Source organism: Trachypithecus francoisi, unplaced genomic scaffold, assembly GCF_009764315.1.
Source record: "Trachypithecus francoisi isolate TF-2019V2 unplaced genomic scaffold, Tfra_2.0 Lachesis_group13, whole genome shotgun sequence".
NCBI lineage: Eukaryota > Metazoa > Chordata > Mammalia > Primates > Cercopithecidae > Trachypithecus > Trachypithecus francoisi.
Window position 1 is genome coordinate 55133602 of NW_022681458.1, and position 27022 is coordinate 55160623.

General features: G+C 36.1%; 1 protein-coding gene across 3 annotated transcripts in view; it reads right to left on the minus strand.

The window, feature by feature from the left end:
- ITGAV (integrin subunit alpha V) overlaps nucleotides 1-27022 on the minus strand; it is a 96670-nt gene that overhangs the window by 53585 nt on the left and 16063 nt on the right. For 2 of the 3 annotated variants that reach the window (XM_033230930.1, XM_033230929.1), the window contains exons 3-4: nucleotides 9842-9933; nucleotides 4988-5102 (exon numbers count right to left, since the gene is read on the minus strand). In XM_033230930.1, the coding sequence (XP_033086821.1) occupies nucleotides 4988-5102; nucleotides 9842-9933 (207 nt within the window). Of the gene's footprint in view, nucleotides 1-4987; nucleotides 5103-9841; nucleotides 9934-27022 lie in introns of those variants that run through there. The other variant, XM_033230931.1, reaches the window with a different exon arrangement.

A 27022-nucleotide genomic window follows, 5' to 3' on the forward strand; every position in this document is an offset into this window, starting at 1 on the left:
ATTCCTTTATTCCTATTACCCTAAGACCTTTGTTATTATTAATAGCAGCAAAGAGATACATACATTCCTATACATACATTTTATAGCCAACAACAAAGATGAATAACATAGCTCAGAATTTCAGGAAATGGAGAGACCAGAACTTAATGCTCTTCAAAAAGTAAAATATAAAGCTCTCCTCACACGTTTAGTGTGGAGATCTAATTAAAGTAACCATCTTTTCATGACACTTTCAGGTATTTTCCAACCATAGTAGGCTCAATAGTTTTGCTCTTGTGTAGTTGTTCCCTTTTTAGTAGTTCTCACAGAAAGGGACTAATTCTGAGCAATCAGACAATTAATTTAAATTAATTTTAATCATGAGCAATACAGTACCTAGAACACATGTAAGGATGAATCTGAACACTTCCCCCTTAATTTACTTTGAGGATAACAGAGAACAATGGAAAACACTGTACTTCAGTTATCAAAGACTTACTGTGGCCAATGTTACAAATAACATTAAAAAGTTGTACTGTTACTTTATTTGCCACCCAAATACAGGAACCAAAAATATCTGTTTTCAGTCATAAGGACAAACTTCTAAGGACTTCTGCCAAATAATCCCATCAGAAATTTTGAACCCATTTTTAAAGCCTGGAAACTGCCCAAAGATTACATCTTTAATATCTAAATTTTTTTTAAGTTTTTTTTTTTTTTTTTTTTTAAAGAAAATAGCCTCAAGAGTATAATGCTAAACCAACGTAAATTTTTCTAACCAGGAGGGAGTGGGAAAATGTGGGGCTGGGGTTTCCAGCGTCCAGTGAATCAGACTAAGGAATTCTGCTCTAACCTCAAGTTAGAGCAAGTCAGCTATTTATTTCCTTTATTCGAGTTGCATCTGGGGGAACTATTTCAAGCTATTTATAAAGACATCCTTTTTTTGATTATCATACTGTACAATTATCTGCTTTATTTGGTTTCCCAGAATATCCAGTTAAAAAGCATGACTGTCCCTTAAAATTTTCTTAACAGGTATATATTAAACTGGGTGCTTTTGCCAATTTAAAGACTTTATGTTGAATATAAACTATTTTGGTGCAGGCTCTGGTACTTATTCCTGCGGATGGTTAACACTTCTCCCACTTGTTAGGTCTGGTAATGACATTACAAATAGTAATATTATTGATTCTGACAGTAAGATCAGCTAGGGTTTATTAAGCCTTTACTCTGAGTCGGGTATTATGCTAAAGCATTTTACATGACATCATCTTTTTTAAGTCTTTATACCAATCCTATGAGAGATACTATTATTACTCAATAATTTGTACAGATAATGGAACTGATGCTTAGGGAAATTAGGTAACTTGACCATAGCCAACCAGCTAGTAAATAAGAGAGTGGGACTTGAACCCGGAGGTGCCTATAATACTACACTGCACTGTCTTAAATCAGTAATATCTTTATCATTCCCTGAGTAATGACAAAGGGAAAGGAAAAGCCAATTAGAAATCATTACTGAGAAAAATCTATGTTCAAATAATATTAGCATCAGAAAGCAGACAGAAGGAACAGAAGATTCAGTCTGAGCATGGAGTTGAAAGGGTATTCGCATCATATGATTCGTGGCTAGGCAATTTAGAACAGAAGAACATCTGGTCTACTGCATAATGTCCTTTGTCATTGCTCAGGAAATGATAAGTACATTGTTGATTTCAGACAGTGCAGTGTAGGGGTGTAGACACGCGTGGGGTCAGGTCTATACTCTCATTTACTAGCTGGTTGGCCATGGTCGAGTTACTTAATTTCCCTAAGTAACTTGGTTTTTTTGTTTTTTGAGGTTGTTTTTTATGCTTTTCCTAAGAGTTGAGGTTTTATCATGCAGTTATGAAAAAGCTGAAAGCAAATGTAATCAGTAATAAGGTAAGTTAGTGACAGACAGTGAAATTCCTTATCCAGGATGTCCATATAAGTCAGGTTAAAAACAGAACAAACCAACTAACCAAACCACCAAAACAAACAAACAAAAAGAAAAAACCCAAAAGCAAACAAACAAATAAACAAAACAACCCACAATCTGCCACCAAGACAAGCAAAGTTACTAAGAAGTTAGCAATGTAGTCCCACAAAACTGACACCACCTCATAAAACCAATTATTGGTTTGCATAATTTACTGAAGTATGAAACAGATAAAAAAACTAAATTTATATCTCTGAAATTTTTTGTGTGAATTGGTGTTTTACCAATGATGAAACAAAGGCCCAGAGTGGGCTATAGGTGGATTGTCAGCAGAAAATCAGAATATAACCCAGGTTCTCAGACTTCCACTCCTAAGTCTTCTCCAAACAAGATGCCCTTCACAATTTAGGCCTATTATAGGTGGTTTAATATTTCAAAGGTTGAATCAAAAAGCATGTACAATAATCAAGGGTTACTGAAAGCGCCAGGCCTATTAGAAACAAAGGCATGCACTTTGCTTTTTTGTTTTTTGAGATTGTTCTTTAAGCTTTCCCTAAGATTTCAGATTTTATTATTTAGATCAGGGTTCCGCAAACTTTTCCTGTAAAAAGTCGAACAGTAAATATTTTAGGCTCATAGTGTAGCAACTCAACTCTCAGAACTCTACTAGATCATTACAGAACACATCAACAAATGGGTGTGGCTGTATTCCAATAAAACTTCATTCACAAAAAGAGGCCCACAAGCCACAGTTCATTGACCTGATTTGGATACTTTAGAAAATATAGCTTTGGCCGGGCGCGGTGGCTCAAGCCTGTAATCCCAGCACTTTGGGAGGCCGAGACGGGCGGATCACGAGGTCAGGAGATCCAGACCATCCTGGCTAACACGGTGAAACCCCGTCTCTACTAAAAAAAATACAAAAAATTAGCCGGGCGAGGTGGCGGGCGCCTGTAGTCCCAGCTACTCGGGAGGCTGAGGCGAGAGAATGGCATAAACCCAGGAGGCGGAGCTTGCAGTGAGCTGAGATCTGGCCACTGCACTCCAGCCTGGGTGAAAGAGCGAGACTCCGTCTCAAAAAAAAAAAAAAAAAAAAAGAAAAAGAAAATATAGCTTTAAATGACTTTATACTTTCTGTGCCTAAACCAAATAAGAGCATTCTGTGAACAAGGGAATCATCATTAGAATGCATGTTTTCAGGAGATTTCCATGTATTCTTATATATCAGGAATTATTCAAACCTAGGTCATGAAAGCAGGAGGTATTCTTTATAGAAAAGCTGTGCTTAATACAGAAGCAACTGAAATGGAAAACATTTTCTATTGTGAATAATGTAGAGGAAAGGTTCTTTTGGAATAGACAAACTTAGGTTTAAATCCTCATTTGACCATTCAGAACTTCAACACTGACCTATTGTATATGTACCCTGAAAATAGTGAAAATCAGTCATAGCAGCTACTTCTCTACACGTACTTGATGCTCCAGAGTGGGTGGCTTGCTCCTTTTGCTTACTCCTGCTTCTTTGCACCTCTTTCTGCCCAGAATATCCCCACTCTTAACCCCATGAGATGTGGAAATAAAATTGCCTCAACTATGTGATTCTCAGTTCCCACATGCATCAAATGAAAATAAGGGTATATTGTGTGTGTGTGTACATCATATAAGTAATAAGTAACAAACCTGGCATACAAGGGTTAACTCATTCTTCATAGCTATTAAATTATCTTCTCAAATAGGAACATTTTTGCAATAAAGAAATTAAAAATACAAATTTAATCTTCAGATTCTCTACCTACTACCAAAGATGACAGTACCATAACCAAAATACCAACATAAAGATGGCAGTACAGATGGCATCCAAGCCCTGAGGATAAAGCCTCAATTTCCCTCATCCTGTGCAGTGTATGCTTTCTAACCTAATTTTTTCTCTTTCCTAACAAACAATATAGATTTGGGTAGGTATCACTCTTTTAATGTTCGCTTCCCACTTATAATAGGTAGAATCAAAGTGTTGGGCAAGAAAATAAGTGTTTATTGAAATAATCTGCAGTTTCCCGTAGGTTTAACTACTTAGAATTTGGAAGACAGAACGGTCCCTTTGACCTAGTGTCACATGTCACCTAACATGGACAAAACAAATATAGGAGTAAGAGTCTTACATGTTGTGCATTTGTTACTAATTTTCTCTAATAAACTATGTGGTGACCAGTGGAACACAAAAAATAATGGACTAAGGGCTCTAGGCATAAACACTATACCACATTTCAGTAATCTATTTTTATGCTTCTGGTATAAGGAAGATCTAAAGTAGTAGCTAATTCAGCAAAGAGTAGCGGGGCACAAAAGGATTGGAATCTCCAAAGAGAAGAGGATGTACAGATTTTGGAAAAGCATAATCAAAATTATAATTGCTTCAAGTCATCTTTAGTCATATTAATTCCTTTTGAAATTTCAAGTAATATTAGCAAAGAGCATAAAATCCTCTGGATCACCAAAAAGGGGTGGGCTTGGTAGCAGGTTAACAAAGAAACTCTGATTAAGAGCAGGAAAATTCAGAGTCAAGACTCCTGAGTTCAATGTTCATCTTCCTATATAAACTTTGGCTCTTTAAGACATAATATTTTTCATTTTCGACATCATTATTAGTATAAAGCAGGAGTTCTCAAACTTTGGTATCAGAATTGCCTTGCAGAGTCTGTTAAAAATTCAGGTACCCAGGCCTGACCTAGAGCTACTGAATCAGAACCTTTGGTTGTAGGGTCCACATCTCTGTTAGAGAAGCTCAACTGAGCATCTTTTGACTATTAGTCATCAAAAATACAGGTTCTTAAAATCATATACGAATGAAGGAAGATGAAAATGAGTTCTTAGAAAAAGTAAACCTGTTTACTTCACATTTGTAATCTCTTTACCTTAGTAGGATTGTTTTCATTTTGTTCTCATAATATGTCTATATGTTTTAATCACACACACACACACGCACATATTTTTAACAAACTAGGCTTCCCACCCCTCTTCTTAAAGGCTGGTACAATATCCTGTACATACGTGATCTGCATGGAGCATACTCAACAGTCTTTGTTCCATCTTGAAGAAAGCATGTTCCAACAGGCTCTCGCTCCTGTTTCAACTCAGTCCTCCAATGGTACAATGGGGCACAGGCCTAAAATCAAAGGTTTAGTCCATGACATAAAGATTTTCTAAAAATTTAGTGTTTCAGATGCTCTATACTACTTCAGAATATAACACCACTTTCTCTTTTTTTGAGATGGGGTCTCAGTCTGTTGCCCAGGCTGGAGTGCAGTGATGTGATCATGGCTTACTGCAGCCTTGAACCCCTGAGCTCAAGTAATTGGCCTTACCCTCTTAAGTAGCATGTGGCATGGGACCACATGTGAATGCCACCATGCCTGGCTAATTTTCTAAAATTTTTTGTAGAAACGCGATCTCACTATGTTTCCCAGGCTGGTCTCTAACTGAACTCAAGCAATCCTCCTGCCTCAGCCTCCCAACATGCTAGTTGTAAGCTAACACACCCACCACACCTGGCCAACTTGCAAAGCATTCATAGAAATTAATCAAACCTATCCTATACCTTAAATTCCTTACCATAGTGGTAAATAAAGATTTTAAAAGAAGTCTTTGTCTCACATTATTCCGAAGGCCATATTTGTGGTCCAAATTTTTTTTCAAAATAGTTAGAAAAATTGTTATTTCAGGTAGTATATTTCTTGATGCAATATGCTATGCTAAAGGTAGAGACCAAATTAGGTTTTGAACTAAGTAACACTCATGCATATGGAATATATCCCCTTAATTATACAGCAAATAATTTATTGAGAGCAAAAGAATGTGCAGTATTTACTTACTTTCCAATAAAACTGACCTTCTTCTTTTCAGCATTCTAGATTGAAATATCACGTAGAGTAGCAGAGTAATGAATGCTTTAACAGCATAGTAATCTACCAAATATGTAACAATTCATTTAGTGAAAAAGGTTTAATTGGTTTTCTATAACACTTTTTGAAGCAAAGTGCTAACATAAGCACTGCAGAACACCAGTACTGACTTATTCTATATGTACCCTGAAAACAGTGAAAGTAGGTCATAGCAGCTACTTCTCTACACGTACTTGATGTTCCAGAGTGGGTAGCCTGCTCCTTTTGCTTACTCTTGCTTTGCACCTCTTTCTGCCTAGAATATCTCTACTCTTAACCCAATCCTTCACCTCCAATTGCTGAAATGTGGCACATCCTTTAAAGTCTGCTGAAAATTCACCTCCTAAGTAAATCCTATGCAGCATAATTAGATGAAAAAACAAAGGCAATAAAAAATACTATGTAAATAATTAAAATAGGAAGAGCGGTCTCTGAGGAAATTAAATTAAAGCTGAAATCTGAATGACAAAGGGCTAGCCAAGTAGAAATCATAAAGACAACTAATACAAGCAGAGGGAACACAAACACTAAGGCACTAACTGAAATGATTTGGAATGCGGAAGAAATAAAGACAAGCCTGGCTTTAGTATGTAAGATGGAGTGAGAGGAGGCCAAAGACATAGCCAGTGACTTGTTTTTGGAGACGGTTTTAAGACAGTATGAGCTTATCATACTTATTCAGAGAGTGATAGAAAGCCACTTGACTGTTTTAATCAAGGTAAAATGCTCTGGTTCACTCTGGTCCTTCTTGCGGTTAGGGTAAGAGAAGCAGCAGCAGGATGAGAAGAGCCATTGCATTGGTCCAAGGGGGTAATGATGGTGGCTTGTTGCAGGGTAGAAATAGCGGACATGTAGATCTACTGATAAATGTGAGATATATTTTTGAGACAGATTGTGAGTGCTCACTAGTGAATAGGGCGGAAAATCAGGCCTCCTAATAAACTGGGAAATATATATATATATATATATATATATATAATATATATATATATATATATATAAAACAGCTTTTTATTTGTTTATCTTCTTTCATGGAAGGAAACAAGAGTCCTATTTTGGCCACGTTCATTTGGAAGCCAAATAGGTAGTCTGGAAATATGACTTAAAGGGTCCAGGGAGAATTAAAAGCTAGAGATATAGATTTGGGGATTATACTTACAGCTATAGGAGAGACTAGGAACCTCTAGGTAAAAGTTGTAGTTAGAAGAAGCAAAGGAAGCTACATAGAGATCAAGGACACCCCAATATTTGGAAATTGAATGGAAGAGGAGCCATTAAAGGAGACTACAAAAGAGCAGCCAGTAAGATAGGAGAAAAACCAGGAAAATACAGTTCACAGAAACCAAGAGAAGAAAAATTTGGTTAAAAAAAAAAAAGGGATGTTGACTATTCTGAATAATGCTGAGAGTGCAAGAAAGATAAAAATAAATACCAGCAGAGAAAACAAAACATAATGGTATGTATGTATGTACATATATATAAATGCTAGTGAATTTCAGTGACCTGAAAGTCAATGGTGACATAGGAAAGGGAATGTGAAGTAAAGAACTAGGATGGCTACCATAGAAAACATTTCAGAAAGTGTCTGAGAAGAGGAGCAGAGGAATGGACAGCAGCATAGGGGGAGATGAGGCGAAGGAAGGTTGTTACTTTTTTTTACTTTGTTCTGTATCCCACTTCAACATCATGTTGCATTTTCAAAGAGAAGTGGCCGGGCTCGGTGGCTCAGGCCTATAATCCCAGCACTTTGGGAGGCCGAGGTGGGCGGATCACCTGAGGTCAAGAGTTAGAGACCAGCCTGGTCAACATGGCAAAACCTTGTCTCTACTAAAAATACAAAAATTAGTCAGGTATGGTGGCAGATGCCTGTAATCCCAGCTACTTGGGAGGCTGCAGCAGGAGAATTGCTTGACCCTAGGAGGCGGAGGTTGCAGTGAGCCGAGATAGCACCACTGCATTGGGTGACAGAGCAAGACTCCATCTCGGGGGAAAAAAAAAAAAGGAGAGAGAAAGAGAGGAAGTAGTAAAGCATTTGTTAACCAAAGCCACAGTATTCCTATACTTGGCTGGGTGGAAATAAACTGATAGGAACTATCAAGTGGGGCAGGTAAAACAAAGTAGGAATGAGGGTGAAAAGAAGTGAAAGCCTGTTCAAGAAGGGCAAGAGAGATGGCCTCTTTGGACAGAGTGGCCTTTGATCAGAGCTGTCTTATGTTGTTATATCTTGCACCCTTGAGCATACTGAATTTTACTATCAGCTTGAAAATATAAAACCTCCTGGCCATACTGCCGAAGGTTATTTATAGATTCAATGCCATCCCCATCAAGCTACCAATGAGTTTCTTCACAGAATTGGAAAAAACTGCTTTAAAGTTCATATGGAACCAAAAAAGAGCCCGCATTGCCAAGACAATCCTAAGTCAAAAGGACAAAGCTGGAGGCGTCACGCTACCTGACTTCAAACTATACTACAAGGCTACAGTAACCAAAACAGCATGGTACTGGTACCAAAACAGAGATATAGACCAATGGAACAGAATAGAGTCCTCGGAAATAATACCACACATCTACAGCCATCTGATCTTTGACAAACCTGAGAGAAACAAGAAATGGGGAAAGGATTCCCTATTTAATAAATGGTGCTGGGAAAATTGGCTAGCCATAAGTAGAAACCTGAAACTGGATCTTTTCCTTACTCCTTATACGAAGATTAATTCAAGATGGATTAGAGACTTAAATGTTAGACCTAATACCATAAAAACCCTAGAAGAAAATCTAGGTAGTACCATTCAGGACATAGGCATGGGCAAGGACTTCATGTCTAAAACACCAAAAGCAACGGCAGCAAAAGCCAAAATTGACAAATGGGATCTCATTAAACTAAAGAGCTTCTGCACAGCAAAAGAAACTACCATCAGAGTGAACAGGCAACCTACAGAATGGGAGAAAATCTTTGCAACCTACTCATCTGACAAAGGGCTAATATCCAGAATCTACAAAGAACTCAAACAAATATACAAGAAAAAAACAAACACCCCATCAAAAAGTGGGCAAAGGATATGAACAGACATTTCTCAAAAGAAGACATTCATACAGCCACAGACACATGAAAAAATGCTCATCATCACTCGCCATCAGAGAAATGCAAATCAAAACCACAATGAGATACCATCTCACACCAGTTAGAATGGCAATCATTAAAAAATCAGGAAACAACAGGTGTTGGAGAGGATGTGGAGAAATAGGAACACTTTTACACTGTTGGTGGGATTGTAAACTAGTTCAACCATTATGGAAAACAGTATGGCGATTCCTCAAGGATCTAGAACTAGATGTACCATATGACCCAGCCATCCCACTACTGGGTATATACCCAAAGGATTATAAATTATTCTACTACAAAGACACATGCACACGTATGTTTATTGTGGCACTATTCACAATAGCAAAGACTTGGAATCAACCCAAATGTCCATCTGTGACAGACTGGATTAAGAAAATGTGGCACATATACACCATGGAATACTATGCAGCCATAAAAAAGGATGAGTTTGCGTCCTTTGTAGGGACATGGATGCAGCTGGAAACCATCATTCTTAGCAAACTATCACAAGAAGAGAAAACCAAACACCGCATGTTCTCACTCATAGGTGGGAACTGAACAATGAGGAAACTTGGACTCGGGAAGGGTAACATCACACACTGGGGCCTATCACGGGGAGGGGGGAGGGGGGAGGAATTGCATTGGGGAGTTATACATGATATAAATGACGACTTGATGGGTGCTGACGAGTTGATGGGTGCAGCACACCAACATGGCACAAGTATACATATGTAACAAACCTGCACGTTATGCACATGTACCCTAGAACTTAAAGTATAATTTAAAAAAAAAAAAAAAACCTCCTGTGTCTCTACATAAACTGACTAAACTCACCTGTGAATAAATATCCAGAAGACTTACCAAAATTTTATCTTGTTTCGACCTCACAGATGCTCCAAACCACTGATGGGACTTAAATTCCAATGGATCGTCCTTGGCATAATCTCTATTGCCTAAAAAAGAATATTGTGAGTAGTAAGACCCAAAATATACTGTTCTTAACATAACAGTTTATTTTTATCCAGCCAGGTTGAGAAATAGTACACCTTTGATTAATCAAATACTCCACTGTTTATTTTTCTCATATATACTTTATATACACTAGAGACTTTCAACTAATCAGAAACATAGAATACATGATAACCCAGAAGGGCCTCAGTGTTATTATTAGTCCCATTAATTATCATAATACACGATTGAAAAAGCAATTGTAAATAGTTTTCCAGTTGCTCAACAGTTAGATAATTAATTATTAAACAAATACGTGTGATCATCTATTCCCAGAAGTTCTTTCTGTAGGGCATAAAGATATTTATGAAAATTAAATGGTATGAAACACTTTTGTGTAAAATGCTATAAAAGACAAGACTGAGACCTGTGCCTGTGACATAACAATGTAAGAATTAGAATCCAGGAAACCTGATTTGGTTGGTAGAAAAAAGAGTTCAATATGGCACACTCCAATCAAACACTTATTTTTATTACTTCAGTCCTCACTATTGAGAAAATTATTTCTGTACACTAAAACTCCAGTGTCAAAAACAAAATGATGCATTGGGATAGACCAAACATCACTATATTCTTACCAATACAAGTATATTTGCCTACAGCACACCTGGGATAGTACTCAAAAATGTCAATATCGTGGAAGACAAAATGAGTAGGAAACACTTCTAGATTAAAAGAGACCACTAAGGCATGGCAACCAAATGTAAGATGTGAACCCTGGTTGAATTTTATGTCCAAATAAGTTTTTTCAAAGTTACAAGGACTTTATTGGGATAAATGTGGAAATGTGAATTGTGAACTAGATAACAGTAATAATGTTCAGCAATAATTACATTGTTACTATTAATATTACATTATTCATAATAATGATTCGTTTCTAATATGTGATGACTATATTGTAGTTACGTAAGAAAATGTCCTAGTTTATACGCGATACATGCTGAAGTATTTAGGGGTTAAGTGTAACAATGTCTGCAACAATAGGTGAAGCTAGGTGAACAGTGTATTGTTCATTGTTCATTGTATTACTGAAATTCAAATTTTTACAGGTTTGAAAATTTTCAAAATAATATTTAAGACATAGTAATCAATAAGTACAAAATATATGTACAAGACTAATGGTACCTTCTCACCTTTTTAACACTTTATTGTATTTACTTTAACTATAAAAGTCTTATTCATTACAAAACAAACCAAAACATAAAACAAAACCATATATAAACCACATATAAAGATAAATCTAAATACCACAACCCCATTATAAAGAAATGACCTCTGTTAACACATTACTATCTATCCTAAAGACTTGTTTCATGAATATATGCATGTTTTTATATGTAAAACAGATATTAAGTCAATATTGAAGATAACATTAAACATCATTATAACGCTTAATAAGCCACTTATAAAGGCAGACCTATAATATCATTTTCATTGTTGTGTAGTATCCTATTAAATAGCCACAGAATACTTTATTTAATCAATCCCCTACATATCCCTCAATTTCAAATTTAGGAATATTTCTATTTTTGGAGGGCAGTAGTGTGATCACAGCTCACTGTAGCCTCAACCTCCTACACTCAAGCGATCCTCCCACTTCAGCCTCCAGAGAAGCTGGGTCTACAGATGCACGCCGCCATGCCTGGCTAATTTTTGTTCTTTCTGTAGAAACAGGGTTTCATCATGTTGTCCAGGCTAGTCTTGACCACCTGAGCTCAAGGTCAACCTGCCTCAGCCTCCCAAAGTGCTGAGATTACAGGTGTGAGCCACCATGCCTGGCTGATACACTTATTTTTATGTGAAAGAATACTCTTATCCCTCATCCCTAGTCTCTGAAACAAGTCATGCTTATTCCCACCTGCAGGCATTTGGGTCTGAGGTCCTCTTGCCTAGAAACTTTATTCCCTCCACTCTGGATTCAAATCCTAACTGAAAATTCAGATGTGTTTCTCTATTCACAGAAGAGTGGATAATCTTGAATTTTTTAAGAGAATTGTGAGTTGTTCACTGTAACTACAGAGAATGATCAGGAAGGGAGTGGTTATCAAGAGCCTTTTCTTCTTTTTCTTTTTTTTGAGACAGAGTCTTGCTCTGTCGTCCACGCTGGAGTATAGTGGCACGATCTCAGCTCACTGCAACCTCCGCCTCCTAGGTACAAGCGATTCTCCTGCCTCTGCCTGCCGAGTAGCTGGGATTACAGGCGCATGCCACCATGCCCAGCTAATTTTTTGTACTTTCAGTAGAGACAGGGTTTCACCATGTCAGCCAGGCTCGTCTTGAACTCGTGACCTCAGGTGATCTGCCCACCTCAGTCTACCAAATTGCTGGAATTACAGGTATGAGCCACCTTGCCTGGCCAAGAGCCTTTTTTTCTTAATTGATATATAATAATTTTACATATTCAAGGGGTACATAGTGATGTTTCAATACATATAATCTATACTTATCAGGTCAGTGTAATCAGCATGTTCATCACCTTGAACATTTAGTACTTTTTTGTGTTGGGAACATTCGATTCCTTCCTTCTACCTATTCGGAATTAGATAATACATTTATTTTTAACTAAAATAATCCTACAGTGGTAGAAAACACTAGAACTTACTCCTCCTATCCAGCTGTAATTTTGCCGCCATTCTCTCTACCTTTCCCACCCTCTAGTATCTTCTACATTTTACTTCTATGACATCAACTTTTTCTTAGCTTCCACCTATGAGTGAAAACACATAGTGTTTAATTTTCTGTTCCTGGCTTATTTCACTTAACATAGTACCCTCCAGTTCCATCCATGTTGCCATAAATGACAGGACTTCATTCTTTTTATGGCTGAACACACACACACACACACACACACACACACACACACCATTTTTCCACTGTATATACATATTCCTGAACACAGACAGGAATATATATACATTATATATATATATATAAAATAATGCATACACACACATATATATGTACACATCATGTTTTATCTATTCATCTGTTGTTAGACACCTGAACTGATTCCATATCTTGCTGATTATGTACAGTGTTCCAAAAAACATGGGACACAGATGTCTCTTTGACATACTGATTTCCTTTCCTTTGGATAAATACCTAGTAGTGGGATTGCCAGATCATATGGTAGTTTCATTTGTAGTTTTAGAAGAACCTCCGTACTGTACTCCATAGTAGCTGTATTAATTTACATTCCCACTTTTGTCAAGAGCGTTTATGCCATGCTAAGAATGGGCTTTATGGGATTTCTGAGTTGCCTTCTATGCTAAGTATTTTTTTCTCAATTATTATATTCCTGAAAATTGAAATTTATTCTTTATTAAAGGTTATCCAATCTCTCCCTACAACTTTGAAAATTTACCTCCATGACTGTTTTTCTTAACAAATGTTACATCTCTTTAAACTTGTATATGGTGGCACAAGATGCTGCTGGGCACTGTCAAGCAGCATAGGCCTGCAGAGCTACCATGTTCTGTTTCCTATTTCTTTAAAAAAGTATCAAAAACATCCCTTGCCATAACAGCTATGGATATCTGTCTTTGAGGACATCAGGGTTAGCTTAAGCTAGAAAATTCATGCAAAATCAGTACGAATTTGACATATCTTTTTGGAAACCAAAGTAGTCCAGTATAACTGGATATAATGCACTGGCATACATTGGCACCCAAAACTTAGTCAATGGTCTTCAAAAAGAAAAACATCATCCACTGCTTTCAATGCCTTCAGCTGCAACAGAGTTACAAGCTCATGTTACCATCTTTCTAAGAAGTTTGCTCATTAGGAAGTTTTTCTTTACTAATCAAAATTGTTCTTCTGGAGACCAAGTCTTAAAATCCTTGATTCAACATTACATAGAAGTTTCACCCAGAGGAAGTACAAACAGAGTGGGTGAAGAGAAAGCAAAAGAAAGCCTGCTCTCCAGATAAACTGACAAGAAGGTCATTCATGGCCTGGCAGCTATCCTGAGGCACATGAGTGAAGTAAATATTCTGAATCACAGCCCTGAAGCCAGCATTTAGAATGATATTGAACCTCCTCAGATGGCCTGGACTATGCTGACACACTTGAAAAGGAAACAGCACACAGACAACCACAGAAACTCAAGGGCTGGAAGAAATGCTTTTGCAGGCAACAGCCAAGAATACCAAGATTTCTGTCCATAATCACAAAAGCCATTGGAAGATTAGCTCTGTTCACCCAGATAAAGAAAAAAGAAAAAAGAGTATCTCACACAATAAAATAATTTTATTTAATTATCTAAATAAATAAAAGTATTTAAACAACTTAAATCTTAAATATCATTTATTTAATAATCTTTAAATCTCTCTAATAAAGTTGAGAAGAAATTGCTCTGTATTATGTAAATTAACATACAGCTCTGTACTACCACTTTCAAAAATACAGAGGAAAATTTTGCTAGAGAAACTTGAAATCAATAAGCAAGTAAATCACTAGAGACTTGAAAATTTCATGTCTGTTTTGCCAGGTTTTCAAACTTGTCATTTGCATTTTATCAAACTCCCATGACTGCATGCTTGAGGACAGAAGCAAATGAGAAAAGCAGATTGCCGTAGTTTTCAACTCTACTCCTTATTAGCAGCCAACTTTTTTCCCTGGTGTTTCCAAAGGCACTGTCAACACATTCGGCATTCAACTTGCTGGACAATTATGGGCAGTGCTTATTTTTAAGATACAATTACCTTCTTACCCTAAGCAAAATGTTTTGTTTCTTCTTTTCATACCAAAAGAGCATCCCTTGGAACAAGATTATGTCACCTTTTTGTGAAAAGGCCAAAGTGAACAAGAATGCTAAAGCATCAGAAAAGCAAGAGAGTCAACTTCCATTTTGAAGCTAAATGTGGTTTTAGTCACTTGGCTCCTATTCATTACTATGACTTGTATGAATAATGAAATAATTCAGGTCCTTAACTTACTTTTTGCTAAAACAAATGAATAAAAAAAGTAAAAAGAAAAAAAGCCTATTAAAACAATACCACCCTGCATTCATAGACAATTTACAGACTTTCTTAAGCAGCTTTTTACTTCAAACATCACTTGCTTAGTTGTACTTCCTGTAACAAATTTGCTAGGAAAAAAATCTCCCAATAAAGCATGCTTATTTATTATGTAAAAATGGACAGGTTAGTGGAAGAAATCTCTTTGATTATCCATTTAAATAAATAAATCACAAACAAATGGGTACCTCCTATGTCTATATGCTAGTAATATAGCATTAAATGAGACAGATAAGTCTTTGCTTTTGAAGGAGAAAAGTAATACATAATTATATAAAATATTTTCAGAGAGCCATAAATACCATAAGATAAATTTGAGAGAAAATGATTTGGAGGTCAGACAACTACTGTTATCATGCATTTATCTGTAACCCAATGCTATTTTGAAATAACATATTCCATTGATTCAGAGCTGCAAATATTCAGATACTAGCATGTCTAAAATATGAATGTGTACAATAGTTAATGGTGACGTATTTATAATGGTGACACTTTTAGTATTTTTAGTAGTACATAAATAGTACATCAAAGGCACCTTTACATTCACAGTCAACTGATTTTTGACAAAGATGCCAATGCCAAGCAAATTCAGTGGCAAAGAAATAGTCTTTTCAACAAATGGTGCTGGGACAACTAGATACCCATATACAAAAAGATTAATTTGGAACCATACTTCAAACCATACCAGAAAATTAACTCAACACAGATCACAGGTATTTTTAAATGTAAGAGCTAAAACTATGTAACTCTTAAAATAAAACAAGGAAATAAATCTTCATGAACTCGGGTTAGGCAATGGTTTAGAAAACCAACAGCATAGTCATAACACAGTAGATATATTAGCCAATTAAAATTTAAAAATTTTGTGCTTCAAAAACACCACTTAAAAAGTAAAAAGACAACCCTCAAAATTGGCGAAATTACTTGCTTATCAAATACTGGATAAAAAAAATTGTATCCTAAATAATATGAAAAAAAAAAAAAACTTCTACAACTCAGTAAGACAAACAACTAAATTAAAAATAAGCAAAGAATTTGAATAGATGTTTCTCCAAAGAAGAAATAACAGCCAGTAAACACAAGAAAAGATGTTCAACATTCATCATCATCAGGTAAATGCAAATAAAAACCACAACAAAATATGCCTTCACACTCATTAGGATGGTTATTATAATATAAAAAAGACAGAATATGAGTGTCCATACAGATATGGAGATACTGAAACCCTCATACTTTTCTAATAGAAATGTAAAATGGTACAGCCACTTTTGAAAATAGTTTGACAGTTTTTAAAAAAGGTAAATGTAGATTACCATATGACGCAGCAATTCCGCTCCTAGACATCTATCCAAGAGAAAGGAAAACATATGTCCACACAAAGATTTGCACATGAATGTTCAGAGTAGCATTATTCATAATAGCCAAGAAGCAGAAAACACTCAAATGTGCATCTACTGGTATAAACAAAATGTTTATTCATTCAGTTGAATACTGTTAGGCAATAAAAACGAAATGTAGCACTGATACATGCCATAATATGAATGACTATGTATCACATAATTCTGTTTATATAAAATATTCAAAACCAAAATATGTAGACACAGAAAGTAAATTAATAGCTGCTTAGGGCAGGAGGTACAAATGGGGACAAACTGAAGTTGGACACATTTCTTTTTAAGGTAATGGAGATGCTGTGGAATTAGGCTGTAGTAACAGCTATAAAACTCTATAAATATAGTAAAAATTCATTGAATTATACACTTAAAACAGGTCAATGTTATGGTAAATTATATCTCAATAAAGCTGTTTTTAAAAATGACAAATTTGTCAGGAGAAAAAGTACCTGCAGCATTGAACAGAAATGTGTGTGTGTGTGTGTGTATGTATATGTGTGTGTGTGTGTATATATACATATGAAATGACTTTTTCAAAATTAATTAAAAATAGATGTGTCAGAAGAGTAATAGACCAAGAATAAAAATGAATAATATAATAGATCAAGAATGAAAATGGGTAATAGAAAACAAAATTTAAAAACCCAGAACGAGCTAATAAGCCTATGAAAAAAGACTCAAGCTTACCAGAAATAACAGAAATGAATATTAAAATAAGACATATGCTTCACCTGTCAGGCAAAGGAAGATAGTATCAAATTTGGTTCAAATATTGCTTGTGTCAGTATTGTCCTATTTGGCAAAGATGTATCAGAAATCCTGAAACACACATTGCTATGACTTCTACATTTATTTTTTAAAAATTAACTAAAAAATATTTTGTAATACAAACTAAGACTAATAAGCATGTCAAAGTTTTGTTATAAAACAACAGAATGTCGGGCCGGGCGCGGTGGCTCAGGCCTGTAATCCCAGCACTTTGGGAGGCCGAGATGGGCGGATCACGAGGTCAGGAGATCCAGACCATCCTGGCTAACACGGTGAAACCCCGTCTCTACTAAAAATACAAAAAATTAGCCGGGCGAGGTGGCGGGCACCTGTAGTCCCAGCTACTCGGGAGGCTGAGGCAGGAGAATGGTGTGAACCCAGGAGGCGGAGCTTGCAGTGAGCTGAGATCCGGCCACTGCACTTCAGCCTGGGCGACAGAGCAAGACTCCGTCTCAAAAACAACAACAACAACAACAACAACAACAGAATGTCCAACAGAATAGGAGACAGAGTAAATAATAACTTTATATATTTTGCGTATTTATACACGGACACACACACAGAATATACACAGGCCATAAGGCATATGCACAAATATACACACAAAAGTATATCCTATGGCCACTGGCTTCCTGAGTGGTGAGATTTAAGTAGGTCTGGTTTTCTCATATTTTCATCAATGGATGTGCATTATTTATAAAATGTTTCAAAGGTTTTTAAAAAGTAGTGTGGATAAGTATCCTTCAATCCTCATATACAAAAGCTTAGTTTGAAGCTCCCACATCCCCTCTTAATTAACTTTATGTTTACATTTTCATCTCACACATGTAAAGGAATTTTAGTTCATAAAATTCAAGAAAAAATTTTAATTACACAAGCTGTCCTTTCTTTAAGCATTAACGTTCCTAGGAACCTCTTCCTTCTTTTTTTAAGCATTAACCTTCCTAGGGACCTCTATTCTATGTTATAGAATCAAACTATTAGAGTAGAATATTGCATAAAATAACTAATTAAAAAATAAAAATTCTAGATAACTACTGAAGACTAAAATGGTGGTTAATGATTTCATTGATTTAGTAAGGAAATACAGTTTGTTAATTTATTTAAGAAACTCTGACAGACAATAGGTAGTGGTAAGATATTAGAACAGTACTAATAATGAAAGGACAATTTGCTTTATAAACTTCCAAAGTGTCTTCAAATGTCTCTTGAAGCTTACCCGTACTGACTTAAAATAGCCAAGAGACCAAGGTCCCCAAATCCAAAGTGTTTGAAAAATAAATCATTTATATATACAAAAACAAGTTCTGCAGCCATAATCCATGGATATGCCAAAGTGTTACTAATTTATATAAAACCATCCAGAAACATCTTTTACATAAAATAAGATACAGCTGTTTCCCAAACATAAACAAAAAGAGTCAGAAAAGCAGAACCAGAAGAAAACAGGAATGAAGCTCATTTCACTGGGATTGATATTCATTGAGTTAGTTAGTTATTACTACCACAGCCAATAAAGAATCAAAATCTCCCTCTTCTTCCATGAGCAATTCCGATGGTCCTGCTGGAGTGCAGCACAAAGAATACAGGCCTTTTGAAAACACTCACTGCTTTATCAATGCTGGTTTGTTTCCTTCTAGTCATGAGAAGGAAATGATCCTGAAAGCATCTAACATTTTAAGACAAAAACTCTTTACTGGGAATTAAAAAAAAAAAAAAAAAAGAAAGCCAATCCTATGTTAAGTCCTAAAGAATGGTTTGAGTCAGGTCAAAGTGAGCAGGGAAAGGAAGAGACTTTAAAAGAGCTTGTGAGTTTGGTTTCAGTAAAACACTGAAAACAGTAAAATACTGACCAACTGTATGACTGACAGTCAATTAGTAATAAATGAATTCGACTACAAGATTTCTAAAGTGCTTACCAGGTCTCTGTGTAATTCTGTAACGGGGTAACAGATTTTATCAGGAGAAACATTTTTATTTTTAAAAATTCCTTAGTATAAATTTGTTTTGTATTAACAAGGGAAGGGAAACTACTTTTCTTTTTAACTTTTTAGTGTACAGGACAGCTGCAACTGTAGAAATACCTAGACACAACTCTGGAAGACAGAAAATTCACCAATAGGAGGAAGTAAAACTTAAAGGAGGTTAGTTTAGGGTCTGCCTGAGTGTTTTAATTGCAACGAGATGGAAACTGTACTGCACAAGCTAGAAAACAGCAAAATGTTTTATATTCTCTATTAAATACAAAATCTAGTTATACCCAGAAAATATTCCACAGCATTTTTCTTGACCATAGAACTGACATAGCCAAGATTTACTCTCAACCTACAGCCAGGCCCTTCTAGGAACAAATGTCAAGCATTACAGCAAGCTGTTTCGGGCAGGAAAAATAGTAATCTGACCTATGCCCTTCGGTATGACAGAAATGGTTAGTGGTAGCTGACATCCATTCACTGTATTTGGAATATAAAGGTAGGAGCTTCTCCTTTAAAAAAGCAAACAAATAAAAAACAACAACAACAAAAAAAACATACTTAACAAATAGGTAGGTAAGCCTGCATTTCTAAGCAAAAAGACTTTCGTACGGTGGTGAAACATGGTTTCTTTTCTCAATGCACATTAGCAGTCTATCTTTTTGGGAGAAAAACACACACACACACACACACAAACACACATTACTAAGAAACATGGCCAAGGATCAGTCTATCAGTAACATCTGCTTCCCTAGAAAAGGAAAACATGTTATAAGAAGAGGATTTTCTCAAATGTCACAATAACAGAAGTTAAAATGCAAACCAAGCTATAATCAATTTAAGAATATCCACAATTATCTTTATTTCTTTCCTTTTCCATACTTATTTAGTTCCCTACAGTTCTAGTATGGGCACAACATAAACAATCCTTTCTTCACCTGTATAATGCTTTCTTGTTTACAAAGTATTGAAAGTAATGACAAGAATCACAATTACTTTTGCACCAACCTTATACCTTCATAGACATTGTTTTTAAAAAAAAAAAAAAATCAGATATGGGGTCTCATTATGTTGCCCAGGCTGGTCTCAAGCTCCTGAACTCAAGCAATCCTCCTGCCTCTGCCTCCCGAAGTGCTGGGATTACAGGCATGAGCCACCAGGCCACCATGTTGGACTAATATTATCTCATTTGATCTACATGGCAACCCTGAGAGGTAGGTATTATGCTTATTTGACAAATGGGGAAATTGTGGATGGTGCTTGCCCAGGGTCACAGTTAATAAACATCAGAGTCTGAATCTGAGCCTACATCTTCTAAATTTAGTTTGCATTCTTTATAACCAAAGCTGCCAAGGGAAAAAGAACAAGAGAGACAGCAATGCCTACTTATATAAGCATGGTTCTTGTCTTAGCATAGCTTGCAGTATAACCAATATCAATTGTGGCTTACAGCTGTAATCCTAGCACTTTGGGAGGCTGAGATGGGAGGATCGCTTGAGGCCAGGAGTTTGAGACCAGGCTGGTCTAACATAGCAAGATCCCATCTCTCCTTTTTAAAGAAAAAAATAACAAATAATTAAAAAAGAAAATACACAAAAGGGCACCGTGGTAGGCAGAATAATATCCCTGAGATATTCAACTTCTAATTCCCAGAAACTGACACATAAATATATGAACTTACAAGGCAAAAAGGACTTTGCAGAAGTGATCAAATTAAGGACCTTGAAATAAGAGGTAAGTCTGGATTATCTAGGTGGACCCATTAAAATCACAAGGGTTGGTGGGGGGGGCAGTAGGGTCAATGTTCAAGTAATACAGCATGAGAACGACCCCAGTAGCTATTGCTGGCTTGGAAGATAAGGCAAGGAACCACAAGACAAAGAATACCAATGGTTCTACCAGCTGGAAATGGAGAGGAAACAGTTTCTCACCTTGATTTAGCCCAATGAATCCATTCTGGACATCTGACCTCCAGAATTAAAGATAACAAATTTGTTATCTTTGGTAACTTATGACAATAGCAACAGGAAACTAATGTAGCCATGAAGGCAAAACAGAAAACAGACTACATGAACAGTCTCGGCTTGCTATGTGAATAGTCTCAATATTGTTTTGCATAGCAATCTATTATAGTTTGGAATAACTTTACTACTGAAAATACATAGATCATTAATCCCTAAACTAAATCATGCAATTAATCTTTTCTTCAGTTCTACTTTTCCACATCCACTTGTGAGTTTTCCACGTATCAATCATCTTAGACTAAAACAAAGAAATCATACCCCCAAATAACTGTTTCATTTTCACTAATTCTATAACATATCAAAGTTCACATTATTCTTTCAATTTAGGGGAAAAACCTATTCTGTCATTATGAAGACCCTATTTAAAAATCTATAAGTTATGAAGAGTCACTGGATGAAAAGGCTTAAAAATCCAAGAGGGCAACTGCTATTTCAAAAGCAAGTTGTAATATTTCAATCATTGCATAAACATATAAAATAAGAAAAAATTTAAAACATCTTAGTTGTGGCTTTGTTTATATATTCTATCAAGCAAATACAGGGGAAAAAGAAAAATAAAGGTGACAAGCCAGAGTCAAGATCTTGAAAGAAAACTAACAGGGTAGCACATTTTGGAAATAAATTTTGCAAATCTAAATTTTGGACTAAGGTTTCCTTTCACTCCTGAAGGCTCACTAAGGCATAAACATTATTCAAAAATCAAAGCAGCAAGTAACTTTTCCATCCTGGATTGCACCTTCTAATAAATTAAACTTCGTATCATGAAACTCCACATTTTTTAAAGTCATGTCTATAATATTTTGAATATATGTATTTGATAATATTCATTATTTCATGTAACTTCTATCATTTTACCAAAAAAGTGACTAGGAAAATTAATAAAATAGGTACTGAACGTATTAGTTCATCTGCAGTGTTCATGTGAAATCTACAAGGAACCAGAAATTCAAGATGTCCCTATGGAGCTCTAGATCCTTCTGTCTCTAATATAATACTCTATATGCCTTAAGATTTAAAGGTAAATTTATTTGGCTAGACCTTTAGAGTATCTTTTTAAAAACTCATTTATATCTTTCCTCAGCTATTTCCAGTTTTATTCCTCATCATGCCCTCAACACCATAACCCCACCACCACACACGTATAACCCTTATGCCCACATACATATACATATATGTAGGACACATGGAATTACTTGATTTTCAGTCACTAACTTCTTTTACTAAGCATACACATACTGTTTTCTCAAGCTGTAACCCTCTTCGACATCTAAGGAATTTCATCTCATTTTTCATTAGCTAGCTCAAATGTCACCAACTAATCTAGGAAGCCTTCTTCAAAGTCCCCAGGCAAAGTTAGATACTTTCCAGTTACGCCTCCTTTATTTTGGTATGAATCTATTTGCATCTGCTGTTCAGAATTACAGTAAAATAAGTTTTAGACTAGTCTCTCAAATATATTTTTGAAAGCCTCTCTCTTATCCCCAACTCAAACCACCAAAATCATGCTACGGGATAGAAAAGAAAGCACATCAAAAGTGTCCATTTGTCTTCTTTAAAAGCTAAAAAAGTTGTGTTATGATACCTTAAAAGCAAAATCCAGATTTTCTTAATTAGCTACTAGTGCATGTCTTAATGCATGTGACAAGTAACAGTTAAATGACCTTTTAATAATTATATACTATCTAATACCCAGGAACCTCACAGGTAAACACAAAGTAAAATTAGTTCATGAATTACTAATTAGCCCAACAGATAAACAGGGTTATTTGCAAAGGATGTTTCTTTCCTATTACCCTGTTTTCCAGTCAAAAGGAGAAAAAGGTACCCTCTTAATCCCATACTTTTTAGTTCCCTCTACAGGTCATAATCCTCTTAATCTTCTTAGTTGTGCAAGATAAGATAGGCTTTCCAGGTCTTTCACAGATATGAGACTTGGACTCACCCAAACAGACACTACTATAAAAGTTTTAAAACTCTAGCAAATGACGCAAAGTGGCATAATGGTTAAGAAATTATTCTCATGGTGCTATTCCACATTCAGCAACAGCAGTTCCAGCAACAATAAAATCCACCAGTTGTTCTTTTGTTAGCTTCTCTTGGTTCCTGCCTATTTTTTCAGATAACTGTGAAGTTATCAACATCCTTCCAATAAATTCTTGTTCTGTTAAATTTAGCTAGAGTCTATTTCTATTACTTTTCATGAAGAGTCCAAAACTTGCATGCAACATACACACAGGCAACCCACCATAGAGAAATGGAATAAATGGTGAGTGGAAATAAATGTGTTCCCTGCCTTTAGATAGCTTATAGTCTACTCAGGGAAACAAACATACTATAACATCAGTAAGAAAAAAAACATCAACAAAAAATTCAGCTTAATAAAGAAAGAAAACTGTACTCAGTGCACTGAGACTACCGGTATGGCAGAACCTGACCTAAAAGGCAAATGGGAGAGGAAAGGACCATTTTACAAAATATTACTTAATGCCAAGCATTTAGAGTATCTCCAAGCACTTTACTATAAAATTGTTTATTGTGATTCTAGAGCTAGCTGAGGTTTGTTCTTTTTCGTAGGAAGGAATATAATTACTATTCTGTTTTTTAAAAGGAGAAACAGACTATGCAGCAACTAGCCTAGAATATTTCATACAGTCACAAACTTCAAATGTTGATGCAACAATCATCTGGGGCTTCTTAAGTCTCAAATTTTTCAGACTCAGAAAACTACCAAAGGCCATATGCAGCACCAGTCTATCTACAAGGATATAAGACAGAATCACAGCTTTCCAGCAGGACAGAACCAGACATACCTCTGAGAATCCTTACATGAACTTTCCTATACAGCTGTCCACCCAGCTGTCCAGAGTACTTCTCTTTGCCCCGCCAGGTGACGGCTCAGATTTGAAGAAACAAAACCTAGTAGACACAGGAGTCATTCGGGCTTCAAAGCCTCTTGCCCCCACAGAAATGACATCTTTTGCAACAACTCTATAGCTATAGCTTCCAGAGTGGCCACAAAACACATGCCAGTTTTAAGTCACTATACTCAAGGAACCCCAAAGCTATGATATCCCTATCAGGTACTTAGTCTATTTATACTTTCTCCCAATCCAAATGCAACTTAACATCTGGGGCCATTTTTAGCATAAGCAATGATACCTAGTCATTTAGTCACTCAGATACTCAGTAAGTCAGACTAGAAACTTAAAGGAAGACCAAACTGGCATGCAGAATAGAAAGTGGTTTTAATAACCATTTTCCAGCAGCTGATTATTGATAATATTCCATTTTAATATCCCTATATGTGTTATTCAGTTTAGTTTCCATGATGCTATGGTAACAAGCATCCCCCAAATTTCAAGTAGTTAAAAATAACAATAGTTTTTTTTTGTACACACACATATGAGTAAGAGTCTAAGCTTTATGTCTTCCTTACTACAGGCCTCAAGTTGACAGAAGTTCTACCATTTAAACTATCACTACTCACTACGCCACCTGGGAAGGGGCAGAATAATGCCTCAGCTCTTAAACCCTGCCACCCAGAAATGACACAATTCTGCTCATGCTTTATGGGCCAGAAAAAGTCACATGGGCATACCAAAGTTCTTCCCAGAAGTTTAAAAAAATGTGAATAATGACAAAGTGTTGTAATGTCTCCCACATCATATAATTACAGCTAATTTTCTTGAGACTATTTCATAAAGTAAATTATTTCCCAAATATTAAAAACATGAGGACAGGGCACTTTTAAGCATTAAAATCTGTTCTGGGCTCAGAAACACAAGAAAGTAAATAAACTAACCAATTTATACTTTTCATGATCACCCCTGGAATGTATTATACAAAGGAGAATGGCAGGTAATTTTCCCAAGGTAATGTTAGAAAAAAATGACAGAGGCTAGAGTTGAGCCCATGTCTGTTTAACCAAAAGGCCTATTCCTTTTCATGACACCATAGGTATAACAAATAATGGAGAGATGAAAAAGGGTCAAAGAGGAAAGCCCACAATAGTATCAAGAAGTTTAGGAGGGATAAAAGGATGTGATCACGTCAAGCAGACAAAGAGCAGAAACTTTAAGGAGGGAATGGCCAATGGGGTGATTGTAAAAGAGCAGCCCGAAGAGATGAGGGACCATAACCATCCACTGAAGCCAGCAAATAGGCTGCTGCTAACAATCGCAGATAGAATCACTGCTGGGTTGGGTCGGTGCCACAACCCAACAGTGATTCTATTGGGTTGAAGCATGGCAAGTGATGAAGACACAATATGTATTCAAACATCATGGATGTAAAGGAAAGAAAAGAGAAAGATATGACTAAGAAAAGATACATCTTCAAGGGAAAACAGTTTTTGATTAGTTTTTCAGGTAAAAAAACTTTAAACATACTTCAAAATTGGGGAAGAAAGGAAAAGGGAGAATGCAGCAGGGATACAGAGAAAATGAAGGAATAGGGAGGGTCTCTAAGAAGGTAAAAGGGAGGAATAGTGACTTGAAACAGCTCATATTTACTGAGCCATTTCAGTATGCCAATCCCTGTCCTAAGCACTTTAAAAGTCTTCACCTATATGTAAATTAACTCATTCAGTGTAATCCACACCTATGGAGCAGGTTGATGAGAATACTGCACTAGGGGGAAGAGGGTAACCTAATAGTAACCTGTATAACATCAACAGCTGGTAACTGGCAGAACCAGAGTTTGATCCCCAGGGAGGTTGCCTTCAGAAACCCCACATATCTGCTCAGCCTCTGTCTCCCTTGAGATAATAAAAAAGAGAAAAGACATTTGTATTGTAGAGATGCTTATATGTTTGGTCTAGGATGGGATAAAGAGTTCCTTGGGAGAGAGACATAAAGAAAGTTTAGCAAGATGCTATAAGCTATAAGCATTTCTTCCTTGAAACTCAATACAATATAGTTTAATGTGGCTGTTTTAGATATACATTTTCTTGACTGGGTTATTTAAATCTATGTTGTCCTCTTACATTCAAATAAACACCATTTGAATAAAAATACTAACGTAAAAAAATTAAGGTCTTAATTTCTTTTCCACTGGGGAGGTCTCAGAAGTTATACAAAAGGATTACAGAAATATCATAAACAGGGACAAAAGATATACATATACATAAGAATATATGTATTATACATATAAATATATTATATATATATATATATATGTACATCTATGACAACTAAAGGACTTTATGTATTTCCAAATACAAAAACTTCTTATCGTACATTCATCTCTTCAATTTATTGGGCACTAACTTGTGCCGGGCACCAGACAATGTTCTAGGCCCTGGAGTTTCAGCAATGAACAAAGATAAAAAACTGTCCTCATGGAACTTACATTCTAATTGAAGGAAAGAGACATTCACTAAAAACAAATAAATAACATATAACAATGTAAGCACTACTGGAAAACATAGAGAAGAGGATGGAAGTACAAGGTGAGAAGGGGGAGATGCAATTTTAAGTAAGATGGTCAGGGCATCACTGAGAAGATCATATTTGAGCCATTCTCAAAATGATGTTGAAGCAGATACTCAGTGAACGTTTAGGGAAAGAATGTCCCGGCAGGAAACACAGCCCAGGTAAGGGTGAGGTGGGAAAGTGTCTACTGTTTATGAGGCACAGAACAGCACAGAGAATCAAAGGGAGGAAGCAGAGTGAGCTCATTGTTTTAATCCTCTGGTCATTTGGGGCTGGCTCCTGCCCTCTGAAAAAAGCCACAGCTCCTGTCACGTGGCTCTCTACACCTAGTATTCTGTTTTCAGATTCTGGGAACCACTGCCTTCAGGCCTAGAGGCCACATTTTAACTAGTGCTGATATACAATCAATCCCCAGGTACCTGCAC